The sequence below is a fragment of the Hydractinia symbiolongicarpus genome, chromosome 11 (genome assembly GCF_029227915.1).
Source record: "Hydractinia symbiolongicarpus strain clone_291-10 chromosome 11, HSymV2.1, whole genome shotgun sequence".
In the NCBI taxonomy this organism is placed as follows: Eukaryota; Metazoa; Cnidaria; class Hydrozoa; order Anthoathecata; family Hydractiniidae; genus Hydractinia; species Hydractinia symbiolongicarpus.
In genome coordinates, this window is record NC_079885.1 from 19,478,006 (window position 1) to 19,497,758 (window position 19,753).

Consider the following 19,753-nt stretch of genomic DNA (forward strand, 5'->3'; position numbering starts at 1 on the left):
AATAATATCATCATGCATATCCCGTGTGGTCTAGTGGTTAGGATCCGGCGCTCTTACCGCCGTAGCGGGGCCTCGATTCCCCGCCCGAGAGTATACGATTTTACAACATTACCTATTCTCGAATCCTGCCTTTGCCACTTCAAAATAATGTGGTAGTGTGAAGGCATTGATAGTCTTGGTCCATCTAACAGAAAATGAATAATGCAACCTCAGCGTTTCCATTAACTTTTTCCGTATGTTTAAGAAACAAGTACAAATTTTCTATTGCATAATAAATGTTGAGAAAGATTTAAAAAACACTTTTCGTCGAAATGGTTGAAGGTTTTCAAGAGACATTCTTTCTCCAATAATTTACTAACAGCCCGATATGTAACTTGGCGCTTTAATAACTTTGAGATCAGCATATTGGCCAATGGCGGTGTTTCTGACTTTTAACTCGGCATTTAAGACATGTGAGAAACATTATCCTAAAAAACTTGCGCTAAAAGAACGCACGAACAACTGTTAAAATAGCATTTCAATCGCGAAAATAATATCATCATGCATATCCCGTGTGGTCTAGTGGTTAGAATCCGGCGCTCTCACCGCCGTAGCGGGGCTTCAATTCCCCGCCCGAGAGTATACGATTTTACAACATTTCCTATTCTCGAATCCTGCCCTTGCTACTTTAAAATAATGTGGTAGTGTGAAGGCATTGATGGATTTGTTCCATCTAACAGAAAATGAATAATGCAGTACCTCAGCGTTTCCACTAACTTTTTCCGTATGTTTAAGAAACAAGTGCAAATTTTCTATTGCTTAATAGAGGTTGAGGAAGATTTACTAAACACTTTGCGTCGAAGTGTTTGAAGGTTTTCGAGAAACATACTTTCTCCAATATTTTACTAACAGCCCGAGATGTAACTTGGTGCTTTAAAAACTTTGAGATCAGCATATTAGCCAATGGCGGTGTTTCTGTGTTTTATCTCGGCATATGAGATATGTGAGAAATATTATCTCAAAAAGCTTGCCCTGAAAGAACGTACGTACAACTGTTAAAATAGCATTTCAATCAAGAAATAAATATCATCAAGCATATCCCGAGTGGTCTAGTGGTTAGGATCCGGCGCTCTCACCGCCGTGGCCGGGGGATCGATTCCCCGCGCAGGAGAATACGATTTTACAACATTTCCTATTGTCGCATCTTTCCATTGGCACTTTGCAATAATGTGGTAGTGTTAAGTCATTGACGGATTTGGTCCATCTAACAGAAAATGATTAATGCAGAACCTCAGCGTTTCCAATAACTTTTTCCGTATGTTTAAGAAACAAGTACATATTTTCTATTGCATAATAAAGGTTGAGGAAGATTTAGAAAACAGTTTGCGTCGAAGTGTTTAAAGGTTTTCAAGAGACATTCTTTCTCCAATATTTTACTAACACCCCGATATGTAACTTGGCGCTTTAATAACTTTGAGATCAGCATATTTGCCAATGGCAGTGTTTCTGATTTTTAACTCGGCATTTAAGACATGTGAGAAACATTATCTCAAAAACTTGCGCTAAAAGAACGTACGTACAACTGTTAAAATAGCATTTTAATCGCGAAAATAATATCATCATGCATATCCCGTGTGGTCTAGTGGTTGCGATCCGGCGCTCTCACCGCCGTAGCGGGCTTTAATTCCCCGCCCGAGAGTATACGATTTTACAACATTTCCTATTCTCGAATCCTGCCTTTGCCACTTCAAAATAATGTGGTAGTGTGAAGGCATTGATAGTCTTGGTCCATCTAACAGAAAATGAATAATGCAGTACCTCAGCGTTTCCACTAACTTTTTCCGTATGTTTAAGAAATAAGTACAAATTTTCTATTGCATAATAAAGGTTGAGAAAGATTTAAAAAACACTTTTCGTCGAAATGGTTGAAGGTTTTCAAGAGACATTCTTTCTCCAATAATTTACTAACAGCCCGATATGTAACTTGGCGCTTTAATAACTTTGAGATCAGCATATTGGCCAATGGCGGTGTTTCTGACTTTTAACTCGGCATTTAAGACATGTGAGAAACATTATCCTAAAAAACTTGCGCTAAAAGAAAGCACGAACAACTGTTAAAATAGCATTTCAATCGCGAAAATAATATCATCATGCATATCCCGTGTGGTCTAGTGGTTAGAATCCGGCGCTCGCCGCCGTAGCGGGGCTTCAATTCCCCGCCCGAGAGTATACGATTTTACAACATTTCCTATTCTCGAATCCTGCCTTTGCTACTTTAAAATAATGTGGTAGTGTGAAGGCATTGATGGATTTGGTCCATCTAACAGAAAATGAATAATGCAGTACCTCAGCGTTTCCACTAACTTTTTCCGTATGTTTAAGAAACAAGTACAAATTTTCTATTGCTTAATAGAGGTTGAGGAAGATTTACTAAACACTTTGCGTCGAAGTGTTTGAAGGTTTTCAAGAGTCATTCTTTCTCCAATATTTTACTAACAGCCCGATATGTAACTTGGCGCTTTAATAACTTTGAGATCAGCATATTGGCCAATGGCGGTGTTTCTGACTTTTAACTCGGCATTTAAGACATGTGAGAAACATTATCTCAAAAAACTTGCGCTTAAAGAACGTACGTACAACTGTTAAAATAGCATTTCAATCGCGAAAATAATATAATCATGCATATCCCGTGTGGTCTAGTGGTTAGGATCCGGCGCTCTTACCGCCGTAGCGGGGCCTCGATTCCCCGCCCGAGAGTATACGATTTTACAACATTACCTATTCTCGAATCCTGCCTTTGCCACTTTAAAATAATGTGGTAGTGTGAAGGCATTGATGGATTTGGTCCATCTAACAGAAAATGAATAATGCAGTACCTCAGCGTTTCCACTAACTTTTTCCGTATGTTTAAGAAATAAGTACAAATTTTCTATTGCATAATAAAGGTTGAGGAAGATTTAGAAAACACTTTGCGTCGAAGTGTTTGAAGGTTTTTAAGAGACATTCTTTCTCCAATATTTTACTAACAGCCCGATATGTAACTTGGCGCTTTAATAACTTTGAGATCAGCATATTGGCCAATGGCGGTGCTTCTGATTTTTAACTCGGCATTTAAGACATGTGAGAAACATTATCTCAAAAAATTGCGCTAAAAGAACGTTCGTACAACTGTTATAACAGCATTTTAATCGCGAAAATAACATCATCATGCATATCCCGTGTGGTCTAGTGGTTAGGATCCGGCGCTTTCACCGCCGTACCTGGACTTCGATTGCCCGCAAGAGAGTATACGATTTTAAAACATTTCCTATTGTCGAATCTTGCCATTAAAACTTTATAAAAATGTGGTAGTGTTAAGTCATTGATGGATTTATTCCATCTAACAGAAAATGAATATTGCAGAACCTCAGCGTTTCCACTAACTTCTTCCGTATATTTAAGAAACGAGTACAAATTTTTAATTGCATATTAAAGGTTGAGGAAGATTTAGAAAATTGGCCAATGGTGGTGTTTCTTAATTTTAACTCGGCATTTAAGACATGTGAGGAACATTATCTCAAAAATTGTGCGCTGAAAGAACGTAGGTACAACTGTTACAATAGCATTTCAATCAAGAAAATAATATCATCATGCATATCCCGCGTGGACTAGTGGTTAGGATCCGGCGCCCTTACCGCCGTAGCGGGGCCTCGATTCCCCGCCCGAGAGTATACGATTTTACAAAATTACCTATTCTCGAATCCTGCCTTTGCCACTTTAAAATAATGTGGTAGTGTGAAGGCATTGATGGATTTGGTCCATCTAACAGAAAATGAATAATGCAGTACCTCAGCGTTTCCACTAACTTTTTCCGTATGTTTAAGAAATAAGTACAAATTTTCTATTGCATAATAAAGGTTGAGGAAGATTTAGAAAACACTTTGCGTCGAAGTGTTTGAAGGTTTTTAAGAGACATTCTTTCTCCAATATTTTACTAACAGCCCGATATGTAACTTGGCGCTTTAATAACTTTGAGATCAGCATATTGGCCAATGGCGGTGTTTCTGATTTTGTACTCGGCATTTAAGACATGTGAGAAACATTATCTCAAAAAATTGCGCTAAAAGAACGTACGTACAACTGTTATAATAGCATTTTAATCGCGAAAATAACATCATCATGCATATCACGTGTGGTCTAGTGGTTAGGATCCGGCGCTTTCACCGCCGTACCTGGACTTCGATTGCCCGCAAGAGAGTATACGATTGTAAAACATTTCGTATTGTCGAATCTTGCCATTAAAACTTTATAAAAATGTGGTAGTGTTAAGTCATTGATGGATTTATTCCGTCTAACAGAAAATGAATATTGCAGAACCTCAGCGTTTCCACTAACTTCTTCCGTATATTTAAGAAACGAGTACAACTTTTTAATTGCATATTAAAGGTTGAGGAAGATTTAGAAAATTGGCCAATGGTGGTGTTTCTTAATTTTAACTCGGCATTTAAGACATGTGAGGAACATTATCTCAAAAATTGTGCGCTGAAAGAACGTAGGTACAACTGTTACAATAGCATTTCAATCGGGAAAATAATATCATCATGCATATCCCGCGTGTTCTAGTGGGTAGAGTCCGGCGCTCTCACCGCCGTGGCCGGGGTTCGATTCACCGCCTGGGAGAATACGATTTTACAACATTTCCTATTGTCGAATCTTGCCACTGCCGCTTTAAAATAATGTGGTAGTGTTAAGTCATTGATGGATTTGGTCTATCTAACAGAAAATGAATAATGCAGAACATCAGCGTTTCCTCTAACTTTTTCCGTACTTTAAGAAACAAGTACAAATTTTCAATTGCATAATAAGGTTTGAGGAAGATTTAGAAAGTACTTTGCGTCGAAGTGTTTGAAGGTTTTCGAGAAACATACTTTCTCCAATATTTTACTAACAGCCCGAGATGTAACTTGGTGCTTTAAAAACTTTGAGATAAGCATATTAGCCAATGGCGGTGTTTCTGTGTTTTGACTCGGCATATGAGATATGTGAGAAATATTATCTCAAAAAGCTTGCCCTGAAAGAACGTACGTACAACTGTTAAAATAGCATTTCAATCAAGAAATAAATATCATCAAGCATATCCCGAGTGGTCTAGTGGTTAGGATCCGGCGCTCTCACCGCCGTGGCCGGGGGATCGATTCCCCGCCCGAGAGTATACGATTTTACAACATTTCCTATTCTCGAATCCTGCCTTTGCCACTTTAAAATAATGTGGTAGTGTGAAGGCATTGATGGATTTGGTCCATCTAACATAAAATGAATAATGCAGTGCATCAGCGTTTCCACTAACTTTTTCCGTATGTTTAAGAAACAAGTACAAATTTTCTATTGCTTAATAGAGGTTGAGGAAGATTTAGAAAACACTTTGCGTCGAAATGGTTGAAGGTTTTCAAGAGTCATTCTTTCTCCAATATTTTACTAACAGCCCGATATGTAACTTGGCGCTTTAATAAGTATGAGATCAGCATATTGGCCAATGGCGGTGTTTCTGATTGTTAACTCGGCATTTAAGACATGTGAGAAACATTATCTCAAAAAACTTGCGCTAAAAGAACGTACGTACAACTGTTAAAATAGCATTTCAATCGCGAAAAGAATATAATCATGCATGTCCCGTGTGGTCTAGTGGTTAGGATCCGGCGCTCTTACCGCCGTAGCGGGGCCTCGATTCCCCGCCCGAGAGTATACGATTTTACAACATTACCTATTCTCGAATCCTGCCTTTGCCACTTTAAAATAATGTGGTAGTGTGAAGGCATTGATGGATTTGGTCCATCTAACAGAAAATGAATAATGCAGCACCTCAGCGTTTCCACTAACTTTTTCCGTATGTTTAAGAAATAAGTACAAATTTTCTATTGCATAATAAAGGATGAGGAAGTTTTAGAAAACACTTTGCGTCGAAGTGTTTGAAGGTGTTTAAGAGACATTCTTTCTGCAATATTTTACTAACAGCCCGATATGCAACTTGGCGCTTTAAAAACTTTGAGATCAGCATATTGGCCAATGGCGGTGTTTCTGATTTTTAACTCGGAATTTAAGACATGTGAGAAACATTATCTCAAAAAATTGCGCTAAAAGAACGTACGTACAACTGTTATAATAGCATTTTAATCGCGAAAATAACATCATCATGCATATCCCGTGTGGTCTAGTGGTTAGGATCCGGCGCTTTCACCGCCGTACCTGGACTTCGATTGCCCGCAAGAGAGTATACGATTTTAAAACATTTCCTATTGTCGAATCTTGCCATTAAAACTTTATAAAAATGTGGTAGTGTTAAGTCATTGATGGATTTATTCCATCTAACAGAAAATGAATATTGCAGAACCTCAGCGTTTCCACTAACTTCTTCCGTATATTTAAGAAACGAGTACAAATTTTTAATTGCATAATAAAGGTTGGGGAAGATTTAGAAAATTGGCCAATGGTGGTGTTTCTTAATTTTAACTCGGCATTTTAGACATGTGAGGAACATTATCTCAAAAATTGTGCGCTGAAAGAACGTAGGTACAACTGTTACAATAGCATTTCAATCGGGAAAATAATATCATCATGCATATCCCGCGTGTTCTAGTGGGTAGAGTCCGGCGCTCTCACCGCCGTGGCCGGAGTTCGATTCACCGCCTGGGGTAATACGATTTTACAACATTTCCTATTGTCGAATCTTGCCACTGCCGCTTTAAAATAATGTGGTAGTGTTAAGTCATTGATGGATTTGGTCCATCTAACATAAAATGAATAATGCAGAACCTCAGCGTTTCCTCTAACTTTTTCCGTACTTTAAGAAACAAGTACAAATTTTCAATTGCATAATTAGGGTTGAGGAAGATTTAGAAAGTACTTTGCGTCGAATTGTTTGAAGGTTTTCGAGAAACATACTTTCTCCAATATTTTACTAACAGCCCGAGATGTAACTTGGTGCTTTAAAAACTTTGAGATCAGCATATTAGCCAATGGCGGTGTTTCTGTGTTTTAACTCGGCATATGAGATATGTGAGAAATATTATCTCAAAAAGCTTGCCCTGAAAGAACGTACGTACAACTGTTAAAATAGCATTTCAATCAAGAAATAAATATCATCAAGCATATCCCGAGTGGTCTAGTGCTTAGGATCCGGCGCTCTCACCGCCGTGGCCGGGGGATCGATTCCCCGCGCAGGAGAATACGATTTTACAACATTTCCTATTGTCGCTTCTTTCCATTGCCACTTTGCAATAATGTGGTAGTGTTAAGTCATTGACGGATTTGGTCCATCTAACAGAAAATGAATAATGCAGAACCTCAGCGTTTCCACTAACCTTCTCCGTATGTTTAAGAAACAAGTACAAATTTTCAATTGCATAATAAGGGTTGAGGAAGATTTAGAAAATTCTTTGCGTCGAAGTGTTTGAAGGTTTTGGAGAGACATTCTTTCTCCAATATTTTACTAACAGCCCGATATGTAACTTGGTGCTTTAAAAACTTTGATGTCAGCATATTAGCCAATGGCGGTGTTTCTGACTTTTAACTCGGCATTTAAGACATGGGAGAAATGTTATCTCAAAAAACTTGCCTGAAAGAACGTACGTATAACTGTTAAAATAGCATTTTAATTGCGAAATAAACATCATCAAGAATATCCCGAGTGGTCTAGTGGTTAGGATCCGGCGCTCTCACCGCCGTGGCCGGGGGATCGATTCCCTGCGCGGGAGAAAACGATTTTACAACATTTCCTATTGTCGCATCTTGCCATTGCCACTTTAAAGTAATGTGGCAGTTTTAAGTCATTGATGGATTTGATCCATCTAAGAGAGAATGGATATTGCAGAACCTCAGTGTGTCCACCAATTTTTTCCAGGTCTTTAACAAACATGCACAAATTTTCAATTGCAGAATAAAGGTTGTGTTGAAGTGTTTGAAAGTTTTCGAGAGACATTCTTTCTCCAATATTTTACTAACAGCCCGATATATAACTTGGTGCTTTAATAACTTTGAGGTCAGCATATTGGCCAATGGCGGTTTTTCTGACATTTAACTCGTCATTAAAGACATGTGAGAAACATTATCTCAAAAAAAAGAACGTACGTACAACTATTAAAATGAAATTTCCATCGCGAATATTATATCATCATAGATATCCCGTGTGGTCTACTCGTTAGGATCCGCCACTTTCATTGGTTCAATACCCCGCACGGAGAATGCCATTTTACATCTTTTTCCTATTATCGAATTTTGCTTTTGAAACTTTAAAATAATATGGTAGTGTTAAGTCATTGATGGACTTCGTCCATCTAAGAGAAAATGAACAATGCTGAATCTCAGAGTTTCCATTACCTTTTTCTGTATGTTTAACAAACAAGTTCAAATTTTCAATTGCAAAGTAAAAGTTGAGGAAGGTTTTAAAATACTTTTCGTCGAAGTGTTTGAAGGTTTTCGAGAGACATTCTTTCTCTAATATTTTACTAACAGCCCGATATGCAACTTGGTGCTTTAATAACTTTGAGATTAGCATAATGGCCAATGGCGGTGTTTTTGAATTTTAACTCGGCATTTAAGACATGTGAGAAACATTATCTCAAAAAATTTGCGCTGAAAGAGGGTACGTACAACTGTTAAAATAGCTTTTCAATCGCGAAAATAATATCATCATGCATATCCCATGTGGTCTAGTGGCTAAAATCCGGCGCTCTCCCCACCGTGGCCGGGGTTCGATTACGCGCACGATAGTGTACGATTTTACAACATTTCTTATTGTCGAATTTTGCATTTGCCACTTTATAATAATGTGGTAGTGTTAACTAATTGATGGATTTGGTGCAACTAACAGAAAATGAACAATGCAGAAACTCAGCATTTCCGCTGTCTTTTTCCATGTGTTTAACAAACATGTACAAATTTTCAATTGCATAATAAAAGTTGAGGAAGGTCTTAAAATACTTTTCGTCGAAGTGTTTGAAGGTTTTCGAAAGACATTCTTTCTCCAATGTTTTACTAACAGCCCGATATATAACTTGGTGCTTTAATAACTTTGAGATCAGCATATTGGCCAATGGCGGTGTTTCTGACATTTTACTCGGCATTTAAGAGATGTGAGAAACATTATCTCAAAAAAACTTGCGCTGAAAGAATGTACGTACAACTGTTAAAATAGCATTTCAATCGGCAAAATAAGTTCATCATGCATATCCCGTGTGGTCTAGTGGTGAGGATCCGGCCTTCTCACTGCCGTGGCTGGGGTTCGATTCCACGCACGGGAGATTTCGATTGTACAACATTTCCTATTGTCGAATTTTGCATTTGACACTTTATAACAATGTGGTAGTGTTAACTAATTGATGGATTTGGTCCATCTAACAGAAAATGAACAATGCAGAAACTCAGCATTTCCACTGGCTTTTTCCATGTGTTAAACAAACATGTACAAATTTTCAATTGCAAAGTAAAAGTTGAGGAAGGTTTAGAAAATACTTGCGTCGAAGTGTTTGAAGGTTTTTGCAAAACTTTCTTGTTGCCACATCTGTGTAAATGCAATATATCTATCAAAAAAAAAGAAAACATTTTCAAATTTCCATGGCAACAGTTTACAAGATTGAACTGTAAAAGTTTTTCTGAAAACATAAAAATGGAAATACAAGTTTTATTGGCAACTATTTCACTTCTTCTTGAAGATGACAATGTGGGATACACAAAAGGTAAGAAAAAAAGTGGAAATAAACGCAAGTGGATAAGACCGTGGATGCAACGAAGAAATAAAGAGGGAGCATGTCATAAAATTTTCCAGTAACTAATGTGGGAAGATTCTAAAGGTTTCCGAGAATACATAAGAATTGATGAAGCTTAATATGATGAATTTGTTAAACGTTTACGACCTTATTTAACAAAGAAAGACACAATAATGCGTAATGTATTAAACCTGAATAAATGTGTTGCTTGACGCTCAGGTATCTTGCCAGTGGCGAGTCATATGGATTCCTGGAATATCAATTTAGAATAAGCAGAAAAACAATTTCCTACATTATTGCTGAGGTTTGTCTTGCTACATTAAAATCGTTTGGAAAAGAATATCTTCACACTCCTAATACCGTAGAACAATGGCAAGCCATAAGTAAGAAATTCCAATATTCGATGGGATTTTTCGAACGGAATGAGTGACGTAGATGATAAGCATGTGGTTTTTGAACAGCCTAAGAATTCTGGTTCCCATTACCGTAATTACAAAGGTACGGATAGCGTAATGGGTATGGTTGGTCCGGTCCCATAACTCTGTTTTAGCAGATTGCTCTTCCTCCTTGTTTGTAATTTTCTTTCTTTTACTTGCCGGTGCCAAATAATATTCCTCTGTGTCTAACGATGAATATGAGTCATCAACAGCACATGTTATTTCGACAAATGTCATGCTTCCAAAATGTTTCCATGAAAACACAAACAAATCACGTGAACCTAAGTCAGAGCTTTCGGAAGCTTCTTGACGCTGACGCTCCCTTTTAAAAATAGTCAAAAGGTTGTGCCACTCTTTTTTAATTTCGTCAGTCGTACATATTTTTTACATTCTTCAATTAACTTATTTAATATTGCTTGTCTTAAGCCGCGGTTTCGATATTCTTGCATTCTATGATCCAACAGCGGTGGATTGTTTTTGTAGAAATTAATTAACCTATCTCTTTCCTCGTCTGTAAACACTGTGGTTTTTATTTTTTCTTCTTCAAGAAAAAAAAGCATTTGATCATAGAGCTTCCATTTCTTCAAACAATTCTTGTACTTCCTTGATGCTCAATTACATCAACTGTGTACTTTCCATCGAATAACTTCATTAAATTCCCCTTTGCATCTCTTTTTCGTTGCTTACTATTAGCTTGAAATCCTTTATTATCTTCGTAAAATTTAATAAGATTATTTTTTTCTTCGTCAGAAAGACGTACATTGGTCTGATTCTCTTGATTTTCAGTTATCTCGTCTTGTCTTTCCTCCGCCATTTTGACCTTTGATTATTCAGCAAATTACTGCATTGTGATTGGTCACGCGTAAAAGTGTTGCATCAGAATTTTTGCAGCAAGTGGCGAGACGGAGAATATTCATAAGTGTAACGTTTTCTTTGCTGCTGGTAACGTTTTTTTATTAAACACAACATTTTTTCGTTGCCAGTAACAAGATACAAAATCAAATCGATTTGATTTTGTATCTTGTTACTGGCAATAAAATTAATGTTGCGAGTAACAAAAAATATTGTGAGCAACAAAAAGTTTCTCTGGCGACACAAGTTAACATTTTTAGGCGATAGTAATTAACATGAATATGTTATTATCGCCCGAAAATATTCTCTCGTGTCCCCGTGGCTTTACCTTTGGAAGAAGTATTAATGCTGAATAAATTTTTGTGAATATTACCACAAATATTTATGTACCAGCATTAATTTATCCTCTTATGGCATGTGACATAAATTACTTTACTTCTATTTGGAGTTTCTAATTTTAATATTTCTAGTTTATTTTCTGCGTTTTTTTCTTCACCATTTGGGCTAAACATTTTTTTGTATTTTAGTCAAATTTTCTTTAGAGAACAGAATGTCAAGATAATATGGTCCCTTTGTTTTCCCAAACAAATTGTAGACCTTAACAGACATTTAAACCAAAATGATTCATAGAAAGTCAATCTTTTAAGGTAGAAACCAGCAATTGAAAGTAAGAAAAAGTGATAGCACTTCTAACGAGAAATTTATATTTGACCTTGTAATTTATAAAAATAAGGTGAATTTCGCTTTTCTTGCAGCATTCAGTTGTTGCAATTCCAAGTGAGAATAATTCTCACTATCAGGTGTGTTTCCAATTGCGGATACTGGACATTGTATTTTAACTAAGCCTTTTCTGTGGCAACAACAATTCACGGCTAGCTCAGTGTGGCAGAAATTATATTGATGCCAAGATGAATTTTCATTCCAGGATTTTTTTATTTTAAAATTGTCATTTTGTTTCACATGAATTTCATTACTGATACTTTGTTTCATTCTCCAGATCTGTACATTAGGTTGATCTAAGAGGGAAAAAAACAGAAGGTAAAACAACTCTTTAGATTCTATTGAAACACAGCGCCAGGTTCTGGCAGGTGTCTGTATAGAAACTTAATTTTAAACTTTGTGAATAAATTATTCGTAAATTGAAATCTGCAAATACGATTGGTTTTGTAATGTAAACAATTACATTATTCTTTAATTTGTTAATTCCTTAATCAAAAGTTTCTTATTAAAGTAATTGCTTTAAAAATATATATATATATACCATAAAAAGTATTTGAAACGAGCTACTTACTTCTTTTAAACCTTTTGTGTGAGTGAGAGGTATGGAATGCCTGCTAGAGAAAGGTAGGAATGCCTGCTATAGAGAAGTATGGAATGCCTGCTGGAGAAAGGTAGGAATGCCTGCTATAGAGAGGTATGGAATGTCTGCTATATAGAGTTATAGTTGCCTGTTATAAAGAGGTATGGAATGCCTGCTATAAGAGGTATGAAATGTCTGCTATAGAGAAGTGTGGAATGTCTCAAGAAAACGTGAACACGAACATTTTTATGGTATGGACACCATTTACGTATGCAAATTCTGGTTCATGAAGCATGCCACGCGGACAAAACACATGCCATGTGACGAGAAACGCTGATATTGTCATTGCTGACAAGATAAACCTGATGAAACAGCTAACGTGACAAGGGTCATATAACAGAAGCATATAAGAAGAAGAAAAAAAATGCCACACGTGACTCTAATCTTTTACAACATTTTGTGACACGTGACTGCAATCTTTTACAACATTTTGTACATAAATGCATGCAAACCTCCCGGGTACAAACAGAAAAGTTTTGAACGCGCAATAAGAAACATGTTGAGAAAACAACAAAGAAAATACAAGTCACCAGTGGTGAAACGAAAGAAATTGAGACTATCTCATAGTGCGACTCATAGTGCGACACATGTGGGTGAAAAGTTAACGTAAGTAATTTGTTGTTGTTTGTGATTTATTCTTTCTTGTAATGATATTTTAATTGACGGTAAGGTTTTAGTTGAACTTTTGCCAAAAAATTAAGAAAACTCTATTTTGGCTGATTTGAAAATATATGGTCGACACTCAATTATGGACAAAATATATTTAAACAGACAGTTAATTTTGAAGTTCGCCACAGGCGATTTCTATTTTAGATTCACGCAATTTGGACATGTTAATTCTCAGTAGCTTACTCCACGACTGTCGTTTACAACTGTGAAGTTGACAAACTTCCGCCTTTGTACGTTTGACAGTTTCTTTCTCCTATGTAACAGACTTTTTGATGTAAAAAGTTCATTTTCTTGAAAACCTTACATCCAGTTCAATGTCTTATACTTTATTACCATCTCTGTTCGAAGTTTGATAGCGGGATAAAATTTATCCTTCACTCGTAAAGCTTGTGTAAAAATAACAAAAACATGTCAGAAAATTTATTACAACTCATAATAATTTTTAAAACATATTTTCTTTTAAGTCATGATTTTGTGCACATATTGACAACGCAATAACATAAATCATCAAAACATATATCGCCCATGCAACAAATGGGTAGAAATTGTCAGGGATTACGCATGCGTAACCAAGAGAACGCGGTTACGCATTCGTAACGGTTACACCCCCAACAACACCTCTAATGTTACCCACTTACATTTTGCGTTGCCGCATACTGATATTATTTTAGAATCACGTGTTCTCTTCGGTGTGAATTTACCTTAAATTTTTATATAGTTTTTATCTCGTTTAAAACATTTGATTTTTACCTGCCTTAAACCTCGTTATTTAATCAGAGTAGTGAAACTTCAAGAACCCCCCGAAAAAATGAAGAATAAAATCCTGACGAAGCCTAATCATACTACTACAAGGCATTAGAACTCAAATTTCGGATGTTAATTCATTGCAGCATTAAAACGCAGCTAGGAAACAACAATTTCCTTGTAGACGGAGGTTTATTGTGGCACATCCGTGTGCTATCACCTTATCTACATATGCACACAAGCCGTAAAAAACATATTGTTACACGTAGTGTAGTTGGTTTGTCTGCGGCTTCAAGTTCTGCGACAGCGGATTAAATCTGAAATAAATTTTACTCTCTGCTATGTTAGCAGCATGTTAGCGAGGTACAAAGTTTTCAACAATCCCAAAAATCCCTAATTAGAAATATTACTACTATTTCTGTTCCATAGTATTTTATAAAACGTTAAAAGTATTTCTCCAACAAAAACATTTAGTCTTAAACTGAAATACTAAAACAAACCGAATCAGAACATGCAAAATACTAACCATTAAGTGAATCTTGGCAAACCGCAACAGAATCACCGCATCAACTTCAAAAGTTATTAAAACTTCATGTGGAAGTTTCAAAGAAAGATGCAAAATACACCTCAAGTAAGAAGCTACTCAGCTTTTAAAAAGCAAAACATCAGAGACATTGCAACTGAAAACGATCTAAAGAAAAAGCAACCTCGTGGAACTCTTGAATTTAAAAATTGACTTTCTCTTAGTTAAGATGACAAATTGACGTTAAAGTTTCTTCCCCAAATTAGCAATATAGGTGCTAACAAAGAGTTTCAAAGTTAAGAGCTTGATTTCAACGGTTGTTGATTCCGTAGATGTCCTTCTACAGTGGAGTCTCTCTCAGATATTTTCCTATTTTGATATAATGGTCTCTACATTCTTTCTTTCTCCTGAACTTTATCAATAACGGTAGAACCTTTCGGTGGTTTGCGAGCTCAAAAGAGTTCATTGTAGTTGTTGTTTTCTCCTTCCTTTTTTTGATTTTATTAAGAATTCTTTTTTTTTAATTCTCATAATTTTTTTCAGACCAACATTTCGACCACATAAAGAACCACTGTCCTCTTTAAGCTCTTGGTTTCTGGGACCAAAGGCGGAAAACAGAGATATACTGAATCGGTTAGCCTCACATGTGTTACATCGACATGCTGAAAGCCGTGATGCTTATTTCCCGACCGATCCAGCCTTCGTGGATGAAGAAATGAAATCTTCTGCCGGTTTTAAAGCAGGCGTAGAAAAACTTGTCTAAAGAATTGATAGATTCCGTCCCAACATTCAGTAGTCGATACAGGGTAAGTTTCGTGCCTATTGAAGTAAACTATATACGGCCCTGGATCCGGCATTGCCGTTTCAAATTTTGTTTAGACGCAAAGAAAAACTGCAGAAGATCTTTCGCTAAGGTGCATGCAACACAAAGTTGCATTTTCTCAAAAACATTGCGAACTTTTAAGTTATTGTTGTTGTTATTGTGCATGCAAGTTAATTTTCAATTACTTTTTTATTAATTTGGCGTTTAGGGGCACATGCTGTGGGAATATACACTACCGTCAATCTTAGGTTACCTGACTGGTATGCTATGCAATCCAAACAATGTTGATACTTCCATTTCAGCTGTAACGACTCTTTATGAAATTGAAGTTGGTCAACAATTGTGTGAAATGGTCAACTTTCAGCATAATGACGGTATTACACCTTGGGCACACCTTACAGGCTGTGGTACTATTTCAAATATAGAAGCTATGTGGGCAGCACGAAATTTGAAATTTCATCCAATAGCTGTTCAAGCGGCTGTAACAAGTCTACATGCTGGATCATTAGCCCGTATGTGGCTATCTTTGTCTATTCAAAGCAAATGGACCTATAAATTAGTTTTTTTATTTTAAGGAAAACTTTAATCCATTTTCAACGATATATTTTCATATATTTCTAAGCAGTAGCAAAGATTGCTATCATTCTCTAAGGGTCCCTTCAGTGCAGAATCGCCATTACTACAAAATGTAATTAATCCCACAAAATAAAACTCCGTGATAATTTGTGAAAAATTGGGGTAAGTCTTCAAAAGGTTAACTAAAAAAAAATGTTGAAGACATTTTTTTGGTTTGTCTGTTCAGTATTCATATTATTATTGAAGATATATCATTTCTTGAACATGATAGTTTAGACTGCGACGTTGCGGGAGATCCTGCTCTCATCATCACGCAAAATATACATTTTACTTTGCCTGTTGATGGAAAGTAGGTCTTCTGAAAGACAATGTTAATTTTTTTGCGGGCAACATTTTTGCGAGTTGGAATAATGTTTACAAATGTTCTTATTTGAAAGTAATAATATTGGGAAACAGCAAGAAATAGTTATCTATTTAGCACCTTCATTTATATTGTACTCTAAGCTCTTATGCAAACATGACAATTAAACAGTCATGGTTGCACTTATTATGTTGTAGTATTGTTAACGCACATTATCCTATATCCACTTTCTAGGAGGTACAACCACACCTGTTTATATCGCGGAGTTGCACAAAACTATTCCACTAAAAGACTGCACGCAATGGCAACTGCTGAATCTTGATGTAGACGTTGTTTGCGACTTGACAGAATCTGTACGCACACATGCTGGATTATCAGATAACATTTTGTTGTTTGAAAAGATCAAGGTATCCATCTTTATAGCATAGATCTGTGGAGTAAAGTAATGTTTCTGATGTATATCTTGCGTTTGAATTTGTCGAAACAATGTGACATTGTGCCTTGCATTTGTGCAGTGTTGTGAAACAATGGCCTACATCTTCGTAAATTGTAATTATTGTTTCTGTATCTGTTCCCATCTATCTGTATCTGCTTTACTTCCGCGACATATAAGTCGTACAACATATGTTTAGGATGAATCTGTTGTAGCCATTGGAATAGGAGGATTTATGTTAAGACATAACATAAGAAATAGTCCTCTTATTATTTCCCCCGGAACTAACCATTACTCTTGGCCAAAAGGAGCGACTCTTCTTGGTATTGGACAAAGCAACGTTATTGCAGTGCATGTCGATAAGGATGCTCGCCAGAATGTTGCAGGTAAAATACTTAATCTATTGCACCTGTTGCGGATATTGTTATTTCAGACTTTATTGTGGCTGCAATTTAAGTTTGAAGTCATACAGATTTCAATTTTCGTGTGATCAATGTATGCATTCTTTTTAAAAGTTTCGTATTCCATTATTTCTACTGCAGAGTTGAAGAATATATTGGAGCAGTGTTTGCAAACAAAGACGTCAGTATTTATGGTGGTAGTTGTAATGGGCTCAACAGAAGAGGGTGCTGTTGTTCCACTATGTCAAATTTTAACTCTTAGAGAAGAATACAGAGAAAGGGTAAGATGATAAAAATGTCATTTTAACAACAATTTCATGATTACAAATGCATGATTCATCATTTTTTGTGTCAACCAAGAAAATAAAAGAGCAAAAATTGTTGTTTCTACAAACACATCCTGTCTATTTTCTATTCACTGTTTAAGTGTCACTATACAACTGTGTTATTGCTGTTTTTTCAAGGGCATAGTTTTTTCTTAGGGTTTAAATTTTATGATTCATGCTGATGCTGCTTGGGGTGGGTACCTTCTAACCATGCTAAGCCCTTCGAATAAATCGAATATTTATACAGAAGAAAAGAGAGGGGATTTTGTTCCACATATTCCATTGTCTACCCATGTGGAAGCACAGTTTCATGTACTGAAATATGTTGACACAGGCAAGTGCATTTTTTGTTTGTTTTGACAATAGAATAGTTTGTAATCCAGACTTTCTTATCATAGACTAGTACTATTATAAGCATAGAAATTATTATTTACGTGAATTAACCAGGAATAAGAATTTTCTTTCGCAAGTACGTATTTCTTAAACGTTCTTTAATCCAAATTTTTTAAACTTTTCCATTACAACAGTGACCATTGACCCTCACAAATCAGGATTGTGCTTGTACCCAGCTGGTTCACTCTGTTATCGTAACAGAAAAATGAGAGAATTCGTCAGCATGAAAGCATCTGAAGTTTATCATGGGGAGGATGATAAAAATGTTGCTGTTTTTGGCATTGAAGGGTCAAAACCTGGTGCTTCTGCTGCTAGTGTAGCTTTGTCACATAAGGTATGTTCACAGATCCACTTACTGTATTTACTGGAATAACTGCTTGTATTACTTCAGAATTCAAGGACTTGCACGTTAAGGAGGAGGTCTGAGAATTTTAAAAATGACTACGAAATAGTTTTATTTAAACAAAACACGACACAGATTATTCATTTAATTTCAACCTTCAACCACGTATATTAATACCAATAGGTAAGGAAAGAAATAGTTTGTCAAGATAATTTGGATGAATATCATCTTTTGTTTCAATAAACTTCGTGACAAATTATTTTCGTGAATAGCCGATTTCTAGGATTTGCAGAAAAAAATAATTTGCGTGTGTTTATTGCTTTTATTACAAGTTTACGACTATTAATCAAATAGTTGGAAGAATTGTGTCCTTTAGTAACATGAAAGTCTATAAGACTCATCTCTCCACTTCTGCAGCTGGCACGATGTCAGCGAAAGAAAAAACTATTTCTGTTATTAAGATATGTGAACAAAGTGCAGACGGGGTCGAAGATTGGTGAATTACGCGAACAAAATGACTTTATCCGAAGATTTTGCTAAACATAAGGTTTTGGAAATGTATAGTATAGTGCGAGTATATAATTTTGCAAATAGAAAAATTGACAAAAATTCGCGAGAACATATTTTCGCGAATGGCGACAGTGGCAATTAAAGCATTTTGCGAAAAGCTTAAAAATTCATTCTCGTGAAATTATTCACCTACATGCGTTGTTGGTCCTGTTAATTTTAAAATTTATCGACAGCATTCCTTACATTACAGGTTATAGGATTAAATGACAAGGGATATGGAAGAATTTTAGGCCAATGTCAATTCAGTGCCAAATTGTTTTATTGTCTATGGATGACAGTTGCAAAAGATTATGACGAATGGCATTGTTTGAATTTTGTTGACATGCCTTCGTGTATTGGAAAAACGGTAGAGGAACAGAAAGGATTCATACGAAGAAGAATTTTAGGACGGCAAAACACTGAACTAATTCAGGTATGACCATTACAGTTTACTAAACGTATTATACGTTAAGGGAACTAATTTTCCGAATTCATTTTTGCGAGTCAAGAAATGTTGTATTTCGCATTAAATTTTGCGAATTTAATACATATTGATTCTTCACAGGAATTTTTGCGGTTACTGGATTTGCAATAATTTTTTTGATCTGATAAAAACCGCGAAAGTCTCGGGTTTTTAAAACCTTTATCTCTATTTACTATTTTGTATAAAATGTTAAATTTTAGTTTAAATTTTTGTGTCTATTAAAAATATGTCGCCGGCATTATATTTCGCGAAAAATGTGAACAAAATTACGCGGAAATTAGTTCCCTTAAGGTAGTTAACTTCGCAATTAATACTTAATGTCATTGATATGCCATAGTACTATTTGCAACATTTAGCCTTGGTTATGTCCATTTAGGCTCACAAACATAAATCTTTATTCTTATTACCATATTCGTGAAAAGTAGAATAAATTTATTTACACTCCCAATTTCAACACTAGGACAGGGAGGCAATGGAGTTTCTTTCAACGATTGGTCCTGATGCTTTGATCAATACCTTTGCTGTAAACATGAAATCCAACACGGATATTTTAATTTGTAATGAAATTCAACAACTATTATTTGATGAAACCAATGGTAAGCGTCGCGCTTTGCAAATCTGTTTAAAATCTTTGTAATATCAAGATTAATGGAAGGTGTATATTTACCGTAATATTCCTAAAGAGCATTCAAAAGGTACAGAAAGAGGAAACATTATAAAAAAGATTACATTATTAGACAGGTCCCTTTCCACTAAAGTG

General features: G+C 35.9%; 1 protein-coding gene across 2 annotated transcripts; it reads left to right on the plus strand.

Moving 5' to 3' along the window:
- Nucleotides 1-8,390: 8,390 nt before the first annotated feature.
- On the plus strand, nucleotides 8,391-19,639 carry LOC130614482 (L-tyrosine decarboxylase-like). Of its 2 annotated transcripts, none has more exons than XM_057435912.1 (8): nucleotides 8,391-12,974; nucleotides 14,848-15,639; nucleotides 16,299-16,883; nucleotides 17,040-17,179; nucleotides 17,381-17,558; nucleotides 17,752-17,951; nucleotides 18,721-18,942; nucleotides 19,454-19,639. In XM_057435912.1, the coding sequence occupies exons 3-8, from the start codon at nucleotides 16,733-16,735 to the stop codon at nucleotides 19,628-19,630; spliced, it is 1,068 nt and encodes a 355-aa protein (XP_057291895.1). In that variant the 5' UTR covers nucleotides 8,391-12,974; nucleotides 14,848-15,639; nucleotides 16,299-16,732; the 3' UTR covers nucleotides 19,631-19,639. The 2 variants fall into 2 exon arrangements, with proteins under 2 accessions (XP_057291895.1, XP_057291896.1); XM_057435913.1 differs by lacking the exon at nucleotides 8,391-12,974 and having other exon boundaries at nucleotides 15,061-15,110; nucleotides 15,336-15,639.
- The last annotated feature ends 114 nt before the right edge of the window (nucleotides 19,640-19,753 follow it).

Coding starts and splice junctions, on each gene's coding strand:
- LOC130614482 (XM_057435912.1), top strand. CDS start 16,733: ATGTTAAGACATAACATAAGAAATAGTCCTCTTATTATTTCCCCCGGA. Junction 16,884..17,039: donor TGCTCGCCAGAATGTTGCAG/GTAAAATACTTA, acceptor TTTCTACTGCAG/AGTTGAAGAATATATTGGAG. Junction 18,943..19,453: donor AAAACACTGAACTAATTCAG/GTATGACCATTA, acceptor TTTCAACACTAG/GACAGGGAGGCAATGGAGTT.